Genomic DNA, 17,406 nt, shown 5'->3' with positions numbered 1-17,406 from the left:
TGTTTTGGGAAAGAAAAATATATCTTTTCTGCACATGCATCTGCTACAAATCACAACATAGAGATGTCCTATTTAGAAAAAACTTCGTATTGTTATTATTATGATTATGATTCAGGCCTCCATGGAGTCAAAAGACTCATCGCGGGTGGCTGATCCTAGAAACACAGTCTATCATACCATTTTTTGAACTCATTGACCGTTTGTGTTCTCACCACTATCAGACAGTGCATTCCACGGTTCAACCACCCTCCATGCAAAGAACCCACTCCTCACAAAACTTCATATTGGGTAGTCTACTCACATGGCTCCTCAGTGGAAACTAGAGAAAATATGCTGCAAGTTCTTTTGTCCACAAATGCCTATTGGGATTTGACTTAGATCTTTGGAAGCATCATTGACTCCTCTCAGATCAATAAATTAACATTAGCAATCCTAAAAAATTACTTCATTTACAATCAATCACAGTAACAATATGTGAATTGAAGAATAAAATAGCTATAATTAAAAAAATAAATAAAAGACACAGAAGGCTGAAGTGCGACAGTTATTCATGCTGACATTTTTAAATGGCATTAACCTAAATCAACCCCAGGCATAAATATAATTTAGTGAAATGCTGATATTTCTTAAATTTAAAACACCAGCATCCACAAAAAAAAAAAAAAATACAGGGTACTACAATTAAGTAATTGTGGAAACAATTCAAAACTATAATTAGTAAAAGAACAAACACCCTTCCACAGAACCCTGTAGAACTTGGGTATAAGAATATCTGTGGTAATTTGATTAAAAATGGTCATTTTAAGACCATCTTCCAAATTGTAGATACATTAATGCAGAATATGTTTTATTCAGATGCCGACTCGCAAAAATGGTCTTCTTTGAGTGACTTTTATATAGTATTCTAGTTTTTTTCATTTAATTCTTTGTGAAGGGGATGCAGTGTCATCTACTAAGCCCAATCCTGCCATAGTGATGGTAGCGTATATATTTTTCCTGTGTTCTTTAAATCAATGATAACAGATCTTTTCTATCTAGTAAGCCAAGTTGCAGTTACAAAGTAGTTTCTATACTTCGGGATACCCCACAGATTACAGTACTTAGGAGAATGGATAAAGGTTGCTAGTTTAATGGGTGGTTTAAAGTGGTATGAAGATGGTAAATGATCTTGCATGAACAGCATCAACAATGAAACATTGTCCCACACTTTGGGTAAAATAATTTTCAATTTTTTTCACAATTGCTTCATTGTGGTGATGGTGTTATGCACCACTCCTTTGTATGGTTCGCATATTCTATAACTATATTACCTTTTATATCTTTATCTAATCTTGTTAGTTGCATATACCCTACTCACTCATACAAGTTTCCCTTTTTTTTTTAAAGAAGCTAAATTTAGGCCATTCTTAAGTTTAGTCACGTGTAACTTAATTTATGATTAGGGCTTTATCCAAGTAAGGGATGCAGCTCTTAAACATATCCTCTGAGACAGTTCACCAGATAAATATTGACAAATTTATATTTTTAACTGTGCCAGCCAATACTGAGGATAGACGAGGCTCTTATCCAAGGTGGCTCTCTCAGAGTGATACACAGTAATAAACTTCCAACAATAAATAAACTAATTCCTATTCTCTTTATCTTAGCATGCAGCCATGGCTCTAAATATAAAATTATGCTCGTGGGTCCCTCCCGCTAGGTTCGATGGTAATTTTATGAGTGGCTATTTGAATTCATATAACAAGCTGGACACAAGCAAATGCTATGAAACATTTATTAAATCAAGAAATTATACATGAGAAAACATAAATGCATGGTTAACTATATTGTGTTGCTAGCAAGACCTCAATTTCAATACTTGAACAAATTACTTGGACCACTTCTATGCATAAATTAACAAACTTCTAGCCTATGTAGCCTATCCTTTACCACTCACGTGGTCACTTGTTATATTTCTCAACATATCACAATCCTCTCTTATACAAATCCCTTCTAGGGAAATATTTCTCTAACAGGGACAGGTCAATGCTAAATTAGGGATGGTTCCTAAATTTACAATAAGTCCATTACACAAAATATCCTAAAGATTTCACACATAAATCTTCAACTGGAAAACAGAATATTACAATCTACATTACTGTTCCTAGAATGACTTTCAGTTCTTTCTTCAGCCTTTCTAGCAATTTCCTCAGACCAGGATAGCATAGCTATCCTGGTCTGAGGAAATTGCTAACCCTAACTCGCGTGCTACGGCAGACGACTCATAACTTCCACGGCCAGCCTAGAATCTTCTCCGCTGGTGGAGACCGAGAGCCAATGTCCACGAGGTCAGGAAACAGGAACCAAAAAAGCCTTGAGTGGGGGGGGGGGGATTTGCGTTTATATTGCCCGCTTCAATCTCGGAGAGTTGCGCACATTGCCACGTTGTTTATCGCGCTTCGCACACCTCCACATGTGCGCGCCGTGTTTTCTTAGAAAGCGTTCCAGCTTCCTTTTCGTATAACTTCACTTTCCCTCCGGCCATATTCTGGACGGCTAAATTGTGACCCTTGGACCCTAGCTTATACACTTTGCTTTCTTATAATACATGAACAAATTGCTTTAAATAAATTAATACCCTAAAATAGATTCTCTTTTAGACTTCCTGCAAAACAGGTTAAGTCTCACATATTTTCCGTATTAAATATTTCTTCACTTCTATCTTAGTGTTATTTATACATATATACACAACGTTCATATATTACCCAGAGGCAAACATATGTGCTTATTTTCCTGTTTGTCAACTCATGTTGAGCTGTGAAGGAATTGGAATTTCTAAGATGCATAATCTACCACAATTCAACAATGGGTTATTTTTCACTTCAACAGTATCGGTTTAAAATCCAGTGAAATATTTGTTCTTATTTGTGTGATGATGGTCAGTTAGTACTATTTAAAAAAAAACTTGCACTCACTTTATGTTAAAAAAAAAAAAAAAAAAAAGACTTCGAAAGGACAGTAATTTGTTCTTTAGATTCAAGCCAGGTACTTTAAATTAGTCTTGAATTTAAAGTGCCTTTATAAGAGTTATGTAACCAAAGGTAAATCAGCTAGTCTCATACAGAGATGGCAGGATTTATACTTCTAAGAACTTTTGTCCTGCATTCCTGGCATAAACAAAATGGTGAGAACACATCATAATTAACAGCCATGGCCTCATAGTGATTTGCCTTTGCCAATGTTTCACACAGTCCCAATACAAACTATAGGCCATGAATTTGAATCTCAATATAGCATGGATGATTTTCATTGCCAAGCATGAGACCACCACTCTGCTTATTGGTATTGTTTTAGTTTCCATTGCATGTGAAGATTCAGTGCAGGAGGCCAAACTCTCTACATACTTCACAAGACATATCTTACTTCACCTTGAAGGCATTGGAGCATTCATTGTCCACTTTGGCATTTCACTCATTTATCACTCTGCATATAAAAAGAATATTTTTCACTTCCTTATTCACATGACGAGTGCAAATAAGTTGTTTCTTAACTATTATTAGTATCTGTGTGCCAGAGAAAAGAGAAGAAAATAATGCCTTTTATTCAGATTTACAAGAAATAAAAAATAAAACTTAATTTACTATCTTTTAATAATGAAAAGTTTCAATGCCAGATTAGGGAATCTTCCACTTTTTAAAAAGATCAGAACAAACGGTAAAGCCATATGCTAGTAATGGATATGGACTTAAAAAGACTTCTCTGTGTATAATGATTTAAAAATTACATGTTTTTCAAACATAAAGATTGCCATAAATTCATTTGGGCAACAAGTATGATCACTGCATAATTAATAGGAAAATAGCTAACATATTAGATAGCAGCATATTCAGAGGAGAAGAAATAGAATCTGATCATTATCCATTACAAAGAAAACTAAGACTGTCCCCAAGATGATTTAAAATCAAAGCAAAGAAAAATTCTCAAGAATGTTCTTAGAATTCAACTTTTGGATTACAAAAGTACTTATCTGTTTACAAAGAGTAAATAGAAAACTAGAATGAATAATGGAAACAAGCAGATGGAAAACTAACACAAATTTGTTGGCTGAGTGGACAGCATGCCCGCTCTCCATCCAATAATTTTTGGGTTTGAACCCCACCATGGGCATGGATGTTTATTAAAGCCTGTTCTGGATGAGCTTTTATAGCTCTTTGAGTTTATAAAGCTTCTCTCTAAAAAAATTAAATAAAGTGATATAGATGAAATAATTTAAAAGGCGTGGACAGCAGGGTTTTTCTTCCCAGTTTATCTGGTGTTTTTCCTCCCGCAAGCAGGCAAACCGGCTCCGTGAACACATGCGCTACAGCCATAGAAAATATCGGGAGGTATAGGGCTAGTCACCTTATCCTTGGGATAGGTACGACTTAGAAGGGCTTAGGATAGCTCTGTAACAGGCCAGTAGACCTAACACGTAGAAGAGAGAAGAAGAAATTTAAAAATCATATTAAGCATAGCAACAGAATGTCTAATTATGAATAGTAACAGAGTAAATGGAAAAGGAGAATAAAAAAACCAGGATGAGAATCCTGAAGCAATAATCAACGACAAAGAAGCATATAAATGGATAAATACAAAATCACTAGAGCAAAAATTATTTATAAAAAGACCAGCACCAAGAAAAGTATGTAGAAAAAAGAATAGCAAAATGTGAAGCACAAATGGAAAAAGATCTTAAATGAAGAGACCAAATACATACAAAATATTAAAAGGAAACATTAATCTTGAAATAATCAAAGGGAAATCTTGGCTTAACTTCTAAAATCTATGGCAAGATTGTGAGAAACTAAAACAGATGATGAATATGCTGCTAACTATACTAAGGGAGAAGTACCATAAGAAATACATCAGAGTAAATCAGGAAAATTCTCTGAAGAAGATAGAATAAATATAGAACTTATTAAAATATGCTGGCTTTCTTTTTCATTAAGGGATTGTCACTACGTTATTTAACAGTGTCAGGGTAAAATGAAGAAATATGTCAAAAAAAAAAAAAAGTCGGAATAAAGCTATTATCTAGTAGCAAGGCTTATACGTTGGTCATACATAACTGGTAATTAGCTTATGGAATTAACAATGCATATAAAGGATATTAATTAAAGGCAACTTTAATGAATAACTTCAATATTTCGGCAACGTCATGTTGCCATCTTCAAAAAACGTTCCAAACCTCAAGAAATTTGGGTGCATGAAACTACCCTAAATTTGGGAGACTTACATTATGAGAACTTCAGCCCAACAGCCAACACAACCAAATTAGCCCGCCAAAGGGCACCATTAGGACTTTAGGAACAATATTAGTTTCTTGCCTTCTTCCTCATTTGCTTTTGTTAGTGCCTGCGTGCACATACCATATTTTTATGTTCCTGAAGATGGCAACGTGACGTTGCCGAAATATCGAAGTTATTCATTAAAGTTGCCTTTAATTAATATCCTTTATGCGTTGTTAATTCCATAAGCTAATTACCAGTTAAAGCTATTATCATTCCCATATTTAAAATGTGATGCATAACTCTGAAACCCACAGGGAGTAAGTCTCCTAATTACTAGTTATAAGATATACACATGAATATAGTAATCTACCATTTATCCAGCCATGTCAGTAAGGCAATTTGCTGTTCTGATAATTGAAGTACAATTACATGGTCGGAAGTTGGATGACATGCAAGGTCAGTTAATTAAAGTGTTATTATTTTGAAGGGTAGATAAATGCTAATTACTATATTAACTTCAAAATAAACTCAAATCATATTAGAAGATAAACTTTGTAAAGAAAAAATGAATTCTGAAAAGGATGATCATGTAATTGATCCAGCTTTTACATGTAAAAATCCTTATATATAAAAGCATATGAATTCAACATATACACACAGCAACCATTCACAGATTACCCAACAACCTTTGACAGTCATAAGGAACAAGCTATAGTAACACATTTCAAATAAGGTGCTCTCAGCAACAACCAACATATACCAAAACAATTAAATAGCTGTAACAACCAATAATAAAAAAATTTAGGCTACAGAATAAAAACCAATAAGCAGATTGTCAAGTATGTCCATTGTCACTACTCTTATTTAATATCTATATATCCTATAGACGTAAGCTTTTCAACATCGCCAGTTTCTTTCAATTGTTTATACAACAGCTTGTTGAATGACATTACAATTTGGTGGTCGTATATAATAGTTCCTGCAAATTTCAGTAGATCAGCAGTGGATTTCTCTCAGTAATAGTATAACTATCATGCAGAAAAGATTTTATATTTTTTTGGAACTCATTAGGTACCTGCAAGTAGCACTATAATTCATTTATGTTGACATTTTGAAACAAAAAGTCTGTAAAGAATACCACTGATATTGGGCAACTGAGTGTTCATTCTCTTAATACATCAAAACTGAGTTGTACTATAGTGCAATATAGGAAAGTCCAGCTTGTGAACTTGGAATATCTTGGTATTCATTTCAACAAAACTGAACCTGTTGAACTGTCAAACTGAATGTGATAAAGAAGACTTTAGTTTTTAATGTGGGCATAGCAGAAAATGCAGTGTTACATGCCACATGATTTCAAGATGAAGCTTATTTTCATTTGGATGGGACAAGTATAGTTTTGTACCAGACCATCTCCATTAGTTTGCAGAGAAAGAAATGACTGTGTAGTAAGCCATATCAGATATGGCTTAATCAGACCTATCTTCAGCAAAACTGTAAACTCCAGTATCTGACTGATTACTTAAGTACCTCATGGCATATCAGCTACCTTTGTTTATCCATTAATTTATGTAGAAATTCCAAATGTATTGGAATTTCTGCACATCACTTTCAACCCTTATTCTCACATAACCTCTCATGTGGCATTGATCATCACATTTGCAAGCATTTTTGGCCATAGTCTGTGTTCATTTTAGGTAAGATAGGGATCAATGATAAATTTGAAAAACGCAGTCATTAGGCAATGACTGCATGATATACAATATATTAGCAAGTCATATATGATAGTGGGGATAGGATTATTCTAGAAATAGTAGATAACAAATGGCATACAACAAGGTTGCTTGTTTAGATTATACCAAAGCAAATGTACAGTCTATGATGTTTGTTGCATGTTATGCAGAATAAAAATTTCAAAATTCTGGGAGGAAATATCCAAATGAGTAGATCTGTGGACAGAAATTCATATGGATAAAATGCTCATCAGCATTTTATACAAAATGGATATCACCTCCTTAGTCTTACTTTTCAGTGTCTCCACATTATGGTAGCAGTGTTCTGAGTAACTTTCACTTCAGTTTTCACAATGGAGATCAACCCCAGATCTCCATCTTCCAGCATTATTCCACCTTCACTAGCTAAATTGCAACATTGACATTTCAACAACTTTGCACTTGCAACATTGTCATATTCATTCAACTTGGCTACATTGTCAACATATTTAATGTCATACTTATCTGGCATCTATCCAACAGCTTGGAAGTATGGCAGTCTCTTCCCCCAAAAAAAGGGAGATATTCAGCTTGTAACAAGATCAGTGTTCTCTTCTTGGGTTAACTCTCCTCACATCTAACCTCACCTCACACAAACACATCAGGTCAAAAGCCTTCACCCTTAAAAAAAATTTTTGTTTATTCTAAACAGTACTTCTCTCCTCAATTCTTGACTTTTATAAAACTCAAATCTGCCTAACCTTAGAATTTTGTTCCCACATTTAGGACATTGCATCTAAGACCTCTTTCAGAATGCTTGAATTTCAGAGGTGAGCAGTTTTCATAATTGATGATCCCTCCCTAACTGACTTCCTCCAGTCACTTTGTTATGGATGTTCTGTTGCTGCTCTGTTCTCTAATTATGTGTGAATATGAATAGCTGCTGGTTAATCCATATGCAGTTTAGCTCCAATGTATCAAACTAACTTCTCATCCTCCACCTTCATTCCTTACACATCTGCTCTCTGTGGACCAGTCCTCCCATGGTGTTTTTCTCCCAGTGATTACAACCCTCAGTGTCTTCAAGAAACACACCAACAAATTCTTTTCTTTCTAGCCACTCCCCCCCCCCCCCCCCCACACACACCACTGTTGTGTCATTGTCTTGGGATTTTTTGTTTGTGTGTGGTTGATATATATAAAATACATATTCGAATCCTATAGTAACATCACTTTTCCCCGCCACTCTTATTTATTAAAATTGGACTTAATTACTGTTTACAATTTTATTTTGTGCTTAACAGATGTAACAGCTCTGAGACAAATATTTCTTTGTCTTGGGTTTTGATATGGTTTATAAAAATATCAAAAATGATGGACATGCATTTTAGCAAATTTTATTCTGGACGTTGTTGCTTGTTCAATAAGAGCTGTGCTGGTTTAAGCTTTTACAAGATTAAAAGCAATGTAGTGTGAATGACTTATTTGTGAAACACTTTCAATTTATTTTAAGGTGGTCATTTTGTGTCCAAAAACACTCAGATGCATAGAAGTGGTAGTAAAGTTATGTAGTTTGTGTAGTCCATCAGGTTACTCCATCTACACACCAAAAATATTAAATTATTTTGCAAAATTGTGTGTGCTGAAATGAATTTCATTACCTGGTGTGAGACCATCACCCATATTGGAGGCCTGAATGGGCTCGAAAAAGTTCCTTGTTTGCTCTATAGTATTCCAATTATCTGACCCTTACTCACGTTACTAATGTACAGTAAGTTGACAGTTTTTTTGTAGGTTGGATTCATATGAAAAAAAAAAAAGTTTCAATCAAAATTACTTTGCAAGATGCCCTTGTAGCATCATCATTGTGGGTGTTGAGATGAGTGAGTCAAATATGCTTCAGGTATACACATTCATAACAATTATAATTCCTCAAAGATTTTTGTATGTCCTTTTTCTTTTTTATTTCACATTGTGCATTTATAAATTGTACCTAGTTTGTAGAACAACAACTTTTGGGGATATTACAAATGAGGCTCTTCAGCATACTGCACAGGATTCATGAATGAGAAGATAGCTGAAAAAGGAATAAAATAACTTGTATTTGATTTAAAAACTTTAGAAAGTCCTTAATTAGCTGAGCCATTAGTAACAGCAGTTTTTGGAAATGGACTTAATAGATATCTCCTTTATGTAAGAAAGGATTGAAGTGCAAGCATTAGAAACATCAGTCTTCTGGTAAAGATGTTTTGCCCTTTTTTTGGAAGAGATTGGATATTAGCAAATTCCTTAACTTTAGTATTAAATACCAGTGGAATAAGTGGAGATAAGTCATCACAAAATGACTCACCTGTGGAGTACGAACCTTTAAAACTATGAGAAATGATTGAAACCAGGAGACATTGTGATATCCTGACTGGAAAGATTCTTCTGATCCTTTCTAGAGAAAAATCAGAAGAGGCATTGAATATTAGTGTGTTCAGAACAGTAGGATATTTATTGAGATCATTACAAGAATTAGAATGAAAAGCAATAGTCTGTTTTCTTACTTCTGTCTCTCTATCCCCTCCTTCTTGTAGATAATGATGTAGTGGAACTATTTGAATGCAAAGAGGGTGAAAGTAGAATAGGAAACAAAAGCTGCAACCAGCAGCTTTGACAGAAAGCATGACTTTCATGTAAGCATGATGGAAGTTTCTTGCATTTTTTTTAGCGAATCAGTTTTTGATGTGTTGATAAGTTTTTGGCATGATAGTTCATATCCAAGAGAGATAAACCAAGGAGTCTGACAGGGATGTCCCCTTTCAGCAACTCTTTTTAATATTTATCTAAATGAAATAATATTAAAATGGAATAAAAATTTCCATCAAGGTATTAAACTTTCTCCTACTGTAAACTTAAACTCTCCTTTTTGCTGATGATCAAATAATAATTACAAATTCTGAAGATAACTTACAGAAAGATATTTTAAATTTAAATGAAATAGCCAAAGATTATGGAATGATAATATCAACAGAAAAATCAAAAACAATGGCCTTTAAAGGACAAGATCCAATAAGAACTAAAATAGTAATAGATAACAAGATTCTAGAACAGGTGAATTTATTTAACTATCTGGGATGTATGATTTCATATGAAAAAGATATAAACAAAAAATTGCAAAATATATAAAAATAACAGGTGGAATTAACTCTATATTTAAACTTAACCTACTTCAAAAACAAACCAGACTAAAAGTATACAATACATTAGCCCTCCCAGTCCTATTATGGAAGTGAAATGCGGACAATAAAACAAAAAGATTAATATGTAATAAAAATTACATATGAAAATGAAAGAGATATAAACCTAAAAATTGCAAAATATTTAAAAATGACAGGTGTAATTAACTCTATATTTAAACCTAATCTAGTTGAAAAACAAACCAGACTAAAAGTATACAATACATTAGCCCTACCAGTCTTATTATATGGAAGTGAATTCTGGACAATAAAACAAAAAGATTAATAATAGCTAAAATGAGGTTTATGAGAAAAACTGCAAAAGAAATTTTGAAAGAATTAAACCAAGAATCAGTAATAGAAAACATTAAAAAATATAAACATAAATGGATGGAACACATTAAAAGAATGAAAACAGAAAGATTACCAAAACAACCCTTAAATTACAAACCACTAGAAAAAAGAAAACCAGGACGTCCTCTAAAGAGGTCCAATGATGACGTGTAAGGCCAGAACAGGCCAGCCATTTTAGGCCTAAATCCTTGATAAGCATGATAAGTTGTTGTTGGCAATCATAAGCAGAAAGATGGTGATTTCAATGCAAGTCAGTTGTATTATTATTCAGGCCTCCATGGAGTCAAAAGACTCATCGTGGAAGGTCCTTCGTAAGAACATAAAGTCTGTCAAGATTCATCGAGGGGAGGTCCTCCTTAAGAAACACAGTATCATACCACTCCTTAAACTCACTGACCGTTCTCACTCTCACCATTCCATCAGGCAATGCATTCCACGGTTCAACCACCCTCCACGCAAAGAAACCACTCCTCACCCTCTTGCTCATAGTTTCCTTTTGTAACTTCCAGGGACGCCCCTGGCATACATCTTGGAGAATACGAAATAAATGTTTCCATATTATATTATGAGAATTTTTTCATTGATGCTTTTCAAGTACAAATATTTGGATCAGAAGATTCAGGAATTAATAATTTAGTCAAGAAAGTTAAGACTGTACATCACAAGAATCATCCAGGAATTATTACAGCCCTGAAGTGGTCTTATTCTAGCAATAAAAAATCTACCACAGGATTAACGAACACCAATGCCACAGCAGGATTTGAACTCATTACCTTTTGAGCATAGGTTGGAAAACATTTTTATGTTTAATGCAATGCATAATGTTTTTGTGATTTATTAGAAAATAAAATGTCAGAAAAATATTCTGAAATGCATTAAATTCAAATAAATACAAAAAAAAAAAAAAAAAAAAGTACAGTATCTTGGGTTATAAAAAGAGCAGTTCCTTTAAGGTTTTTTATTTATTATTATTTATAGAAATGTTCTTTTTCACTGGGTTGCAAATGAAACTTGCCAAGAAATTCTTGTTATATCCTTTATTCAAGTGTAGGCAAAGAAAGTTTGCATGTGAAGTATCTTTCATGACTTGACTTCTTGTATATAGAGACTAGTGACTTCACACTAATTGCTTTAGTATCCCATAATGCAAAACTTACTTTTGGGTGTGTATAATGCTATGCATTGTAGGAAGGGTCACTACCGAGACTGGTTTCAACCTTTATTGAGGTCTTATCAGTGGGAGCCAGACCCAGAAGAGAGAGAGAGAGATAAATAAGTAACCTAGTCATGAAAGATACTTCATGTGTAAACTTTGTTTACCTATACTTGGATAAAGGATAAAACAAGACTATCTCTTGGAAAGCCCCCCCCCCCCACACACACACTTGGTTTTTGCAACCAAGTGTGTGTGTGGGGGGGGGGGACTGTCTACATCTATCTCTAATCTAGAGAATTGTAATAATTTAGGTGATATACTTTTTGCTACCTGTATATGGGAAATATATGATTTCTGCCTTGGTATCTTTTCTGGGTCTCATCCCACTGATAGCATTTTAATAATGTTTATCTTTAGACTTGAGTAAATCTGCTTTTAGGAGTGACCCAAAAGGATCACTCCTAAAAGCAGATTTATCAAGTGTGTGTGTGAGGGGGGGGGGGACTGTCTACATCTATCTCTAATCTAGAGAATTGTAATAATTTAGGTGATATACTTTTTGCTACCTGTATATGGGAAATATATGATTTCTGCCTTGGTATCTTTTCTGGGTCTCATCCCACTGATAGCATTTTAATAATGTTTATCTTTAGACTTGAGTAAATCTGCTTTTAGGAGTGATCCTTTTGGGTCACTCAGTGAAATTTAGAGTGATCTTGTAGATTACTCAGTTTTAGAGAGAGAGTACTTCTCCCTCTCCCCACACCTTAACAGTACCTTAATAAAGGTCAAATTCTTATTATTCATTATTATTTTATTTTTCATCAGATAACTGATGAAAATGCATTGCATTTCTAGTGGTTGATTATCACAATATAAATTTGAAAACTACTCATGCAAAAAAGGTGGTTTCAATTTCTTTAAATAGCTTGATGGGAAATCTGATACATTATTTTAATCCAGTTATTTTGGGATACATTTTTAATTGTAGAATGTTTCTATCAGAATGCAGTATTTCCAGATAAATGTAATACCTGCAGGTATGAGATCTCATAAAAAGATAAGGATCAGTATTTATCTCTTTGTTTCTGTGCATATTTTGGAGTTTTAGATGTTACTGCATATATTTAATATGTAGCCTCTTGGGTTTTGTGGTGAATTATGCCTATCATAAAATTGGTCCTAGAAGTGCACAAAGTTTCAGTACTGTATATAAACTTGACCAACCTAACCCAGTTTCACGATGGAAACCAATTTCTAGCCATCTACTACTAACTGCTCATTAATTATGTCCATAATGTTTTGCATAACACAAACTTTGCATAAATATCACTTTATGCTCTTCCAATTAATCTTTCATGTGATTGTGTTTTTATCAATTTTTGCACTGGTTCTTTTGCGTGTATGCATTGATGACTCGAAATGTGGTAAACTACCTATGATGAGATTTGTATACCAAAAATTATAAGATATCTTCATCTTTAATTTCTCCTGTAAGATATTCTAGTGAAAAAATTGGTCTTATGAAAAGGCCAGATATATATACTTTGTGTGAAGATTATTTGATATTCTTAACATACTGATATACAAGTGCAGTGATCTGTCTTATGCCTGCAGATGACTAAAAGAAAAATTTGTCAAACAAAACTAAATGCATACTATCCGTTTTTCTTTCCATTCTAACTTCATATATGTTAAATTTATGTAATAACGTATAAAATTATTTCTTCCAATTTTATGGCCATTTTCTTTAGTAATTTGGAAATGAGATTTCCTTCAGGTCTATCAGGAAACTGTGTTCCCCTCATTGTGTCTCTGCAAAATAATGATTTACTCATCTATTTTCTAGGAATACATTATATGCATAATTAGTGGGCACCATATATGAAGCATTGACTTATACCAATTGCTCAGAAAAAGGGTATTATCCAATATGGTATTTCTCTAAGATATACCATATAGTTATGTGTTGAATTTTTTCTTGACAATTATTCATAAGACTATTACACTTTTTTATAAAATCTTTATCAAGTAGCTTTATTTTTATCCTCCTACATGTTTCGCCAATCTGTTTCTATTGGCATCCTCAGGGAATACAAATCAGTAAGCACAAAATGAAGGTTACAGACTAGGTTATAACCGATGGTTCTAAATCATACAAAAATTGGTATTGTGCGTGTCTCGTTAACGTGATTTATTCGTGATGACTCATGACGTAATTGTTATGAAAGTTCATTTCTTTGATGTTTAATGATCTGACAAAAGTTTTCCAAATTTCTGGTAAAATTAGACCTTGATTCTTGTTTAGGTTTTCAGTTTTACGGGCGACTGTAGCTGCTTCTTTAAAGGTTCTTGAATGGTAGTTATCTTCTATGTATGGCATAAGGCTCTTATCCCACTCAATGTGATGGTTAGTAGAGGCAAATGGGATAAGAGCCATTCTACAAATACTCTGGAGTATATAATATTCCTTGCTCATGTGGTATTAGTTACGTAGGTCAGACATCTAGAAGCTTCGAAACGAGAAAGAAAGAACACATAGGATATGTCAGAAATAACAGACAAGACATTTCAGGCCTTTCATGCCACTTTGCCTCTACTAACCATCACATTGAGTGGGATAAGAGCCTTATGCCATACATAGAAGATAACTACCATTCAAGAACCTTTAAAGAAGCAGCTACAGTCGCCGGTAAAACTGAAAACCTAAACAAGAATCAAGGTCTAATTTTACCAGAAATTTGGAAAACTTTTGTCAGATCATTAAACATCAAAGAAATGAACTTTCATAACAATTACGTCATGAGTCATCACGAATAAATCACGTTAACGAGACACGCACATTGTCACGCACAATACCAATTTTTGTATGATTTAGAACCATCGGTTATAACCTAGTCTGTAACCTTCATTTTGTGCTTACTGATTTGTATTCCCTGAGGATGCCAATAGAAACAGATTGGCGAAACATGTAGGAGGATAAAAATAAAGCTACTTGATAAAGATTTTATAAAAAAGTGTAATACCATATAGTTGTTCATAGCATTTGATAAATTACTTGTTTTATCTATTTCAGGCAATATTAGTAATTATTTGATAATTTATATTTTCAGAGATGCTACCTCAACTGCTATCACACCAGTAGAAGTTCATGTAGATGCTCACACCACTGTGGAGGAAAGCTTTGCAGCTGCTCTACAACCTCGAATGAATTCTGATACAGCACACAGTGAAGGCTCAGGAGTTCAAATAGAGGATTCATCTGACAAAGGAGATGAATTTGCACCATGTTGCTGCGGTGAAGAAGGAACCCATCCAATGCGGGCTAGTCGTGTGAAATGGCGCAGAACATCAAGCAGATGGCAATCTGGCAATACTGTTGTTCCCAACAGCATACCAGAAAGCCAAAGTGATATAAATACTGCTGGATGTATAAGTGATAATGACTTAACTCCTCTAGAAATGCCCCATTTTAAAGACCTAAGTGCTTATTGTGTAACATTTATAGATGAAAACCTTAGTATGAGTGACTATAATGAAGAAACTAGTGCAGTTAGATTTAGAGATGACATTAGAACTATAAGTGATACTCCTAATTTTGAGCATTGTTCATTTCCAAGTAGGAATAATATTTTATCAACATCAAATTATGGCATGGAAAATCAACAAAGTCATTTAAATGATGATTATATTCAAGAAAGAGCCACTGTACATGAGTCTAGATCTTTGGATCAGCTGACTGCTTACTGTGATTTTTGCCATAAAGCCCATAGGCCGTGTTGTCCCATTGCTTATACACAGACTGTGCTTGGTTCTGTAACTATACCCACAAGTCCTGAAGATTCAGGAAGTCCTCTTCCTCATCCAAGCCATAAACTAAATACTGTTGCCTTAGTAAATGAAACTAATTTTTTGACCAATAACCATTTGAATAGTACTGAGAATGCAAGTGCCAAAAGTAATAATGAAAGTGGACCAGTATTACACCATCATCTTTCGTTTGAACCTATTGTGATCGTACATGCAGAACCAAAATACATTGGTCCTAGAAGCGCACGAAGTTGCAGTACTGTATATGAACATGACCAACCTGACCCAGTTTCACGATGGAAACCAATTTCTACCCTTCCTCATGTTGAAGAACCTGAATTTGAAACTACGTCACGCTTAAGACCTCGCAGTGCACCTTATTTTTTATATTTGGAAAATGAAGAAATTAGCATAGATCCTGCTCCACTTTATGAACTTTAGCATATTGTTGACCAGTACTTCAGCTCAAAAAACATTTTTATAACTTTTAATAAATATATAAACTTATGCTATTAAAATTATATTCATTAATATGCAAAAAACACTCAATTTTTTACAATCTAACTTGACTCTTAAAAAATGTTAATAGCATAGCTTGTTTGCCATACATAATCTGCCATCCTTATATATGTATATACAGCCTTCTACTGTTTCTGTTAGGGATTAGGGACTCTAATTTTCCTTATTCCAAACACACCAATTACCATTTTAACATGTATTCTTGAATTCCTCCTTTATATTAGAGACATGTTCCAAAAAAAGAAAAGACTTGAAAATATTAACAGTTCTGATAAAGGATTTTTGCTTATTACATTCAGAAAGATGGGACTATTATTTGTTCATATATGCATTGACATTTATTATTATTATTACTTTTGATGTGAATGGGGTTAATTACTTGAATATATACTGTAATTATTTTTATTTTCTTAAAGATTACTTAATCATCAGTTAGCCATTTCTTTTTGTTAATAAGTTATTGTAGACCAAATATTTGTTAAGAACTGTTATTTTTAACAGCTAAGGAGATTATTCAAGTTATCCTGTTTTGTGATTTCACAAAAGCCTGATACATTTTAAAATGTATGTACTAAATGAGAAATTTACACTTTAAGCAAAATGCAAGTATCTAAATTAAGGTATTTAAACAAATTTTTATTGAAGATTTTGGTATAATTAAAAATGTCTGTATATATATATATATTTATTTGGTTTGTCACTCACAGCATATGTACATATGAGTTTGAAAATCTGATATGCGGGTAAAAATTTACTTAACTGTATATACTGTTTTTTGCTTTTTTTATGTGTAGTTGTAATAAAAAGCACCCCTTATAAGATTTCCATGAAGGAAAATGAAAACCATATTTTTGAAACAGATTGCTTGTAATAAAAGTTTTTATGTAATAATTCAGTGGACTGTGATTATATCAAGCAAGATTATTACACAATGTGGTGAGTGCAGGGACAGTGAATGCATTTAAGTCGAGGTATGATGAGCTGTGCATGTGACAATGGGATCCCCCATGATGAGTGTCTCGACTGAATGGAGGTCTCTTTATAATTTATTACAGTGACAAGTTCAGTTTTGCATTAAAGTACTATAAGAATACACAAAATGTATGCAAAGAATTAAAAAAAAACTGATATTTTCAATGAGAAACAGAAATGAAAAAATATGCCTGTTTATTCAAACTTCAGAGCATTCGATCACCAAATAATTATTATTATGGGTAACTCCAAGGAGTCCTTCAACTCGTCGAGGGAGGCATGTCAAGAACAATTATTCAGCATTCACACAGTATCTATCATACCTCGCCTTGAACTCATTCACAGTCATAGCACCCACAACAGACTCTGGCAGCTTATTCCATTCATTCACCACTCTCCAAGTAAAAAACCAA

The 17,406-nt window shown here is 33.7% G+C and overlaps 1 protein-coding gene across 1 annotated transcript in view; it reads left to right on the top strand.

The window, feature by feature from the left end:
- LOC150106877 (E3 ubiquitin-protein ligase RNF19B-like) overlaps window positions 1-16,904 on the top strand; it is a 328,715-nt gene extending 311,811 nt beyond the window's left edge. Inside the window, exon 12 of the mRNA XM_090392786.1 lies at window positions 14,806-16,904. Coding sequence (XP_090248912.1) covers window positions 14,806-15,943 — 1,138 coding nt within the window. The 3' untranslated portion in view covers window positions 15,944-16,904. The remainder of the gene's footprint in view (window positions 1-14,805) is intronic.
- The last annotated feature ends 502 nt before the right edge of the window (window positions 16,905-17,406 follow it).

This window comes from Typopeltis vanoorti, chromosome 5, assembly GCF_054136105.1.
Source record: "Typopeltis vanoorti isolate ZY-2024b chromosome 5, IOZ_Tvanoo_1.0, whole genome shotgun sequence".
NCBI classification, from domain to species: Eukaryota; Metazoa; Arthropoda; class Arachnida; order Uropygi; family Thelyphonidae; genus Typopeltis; species Typopeltis vanoorti.
This window is presented reverse-complemented; position numbering and strand designations above follow the sequence as displayed.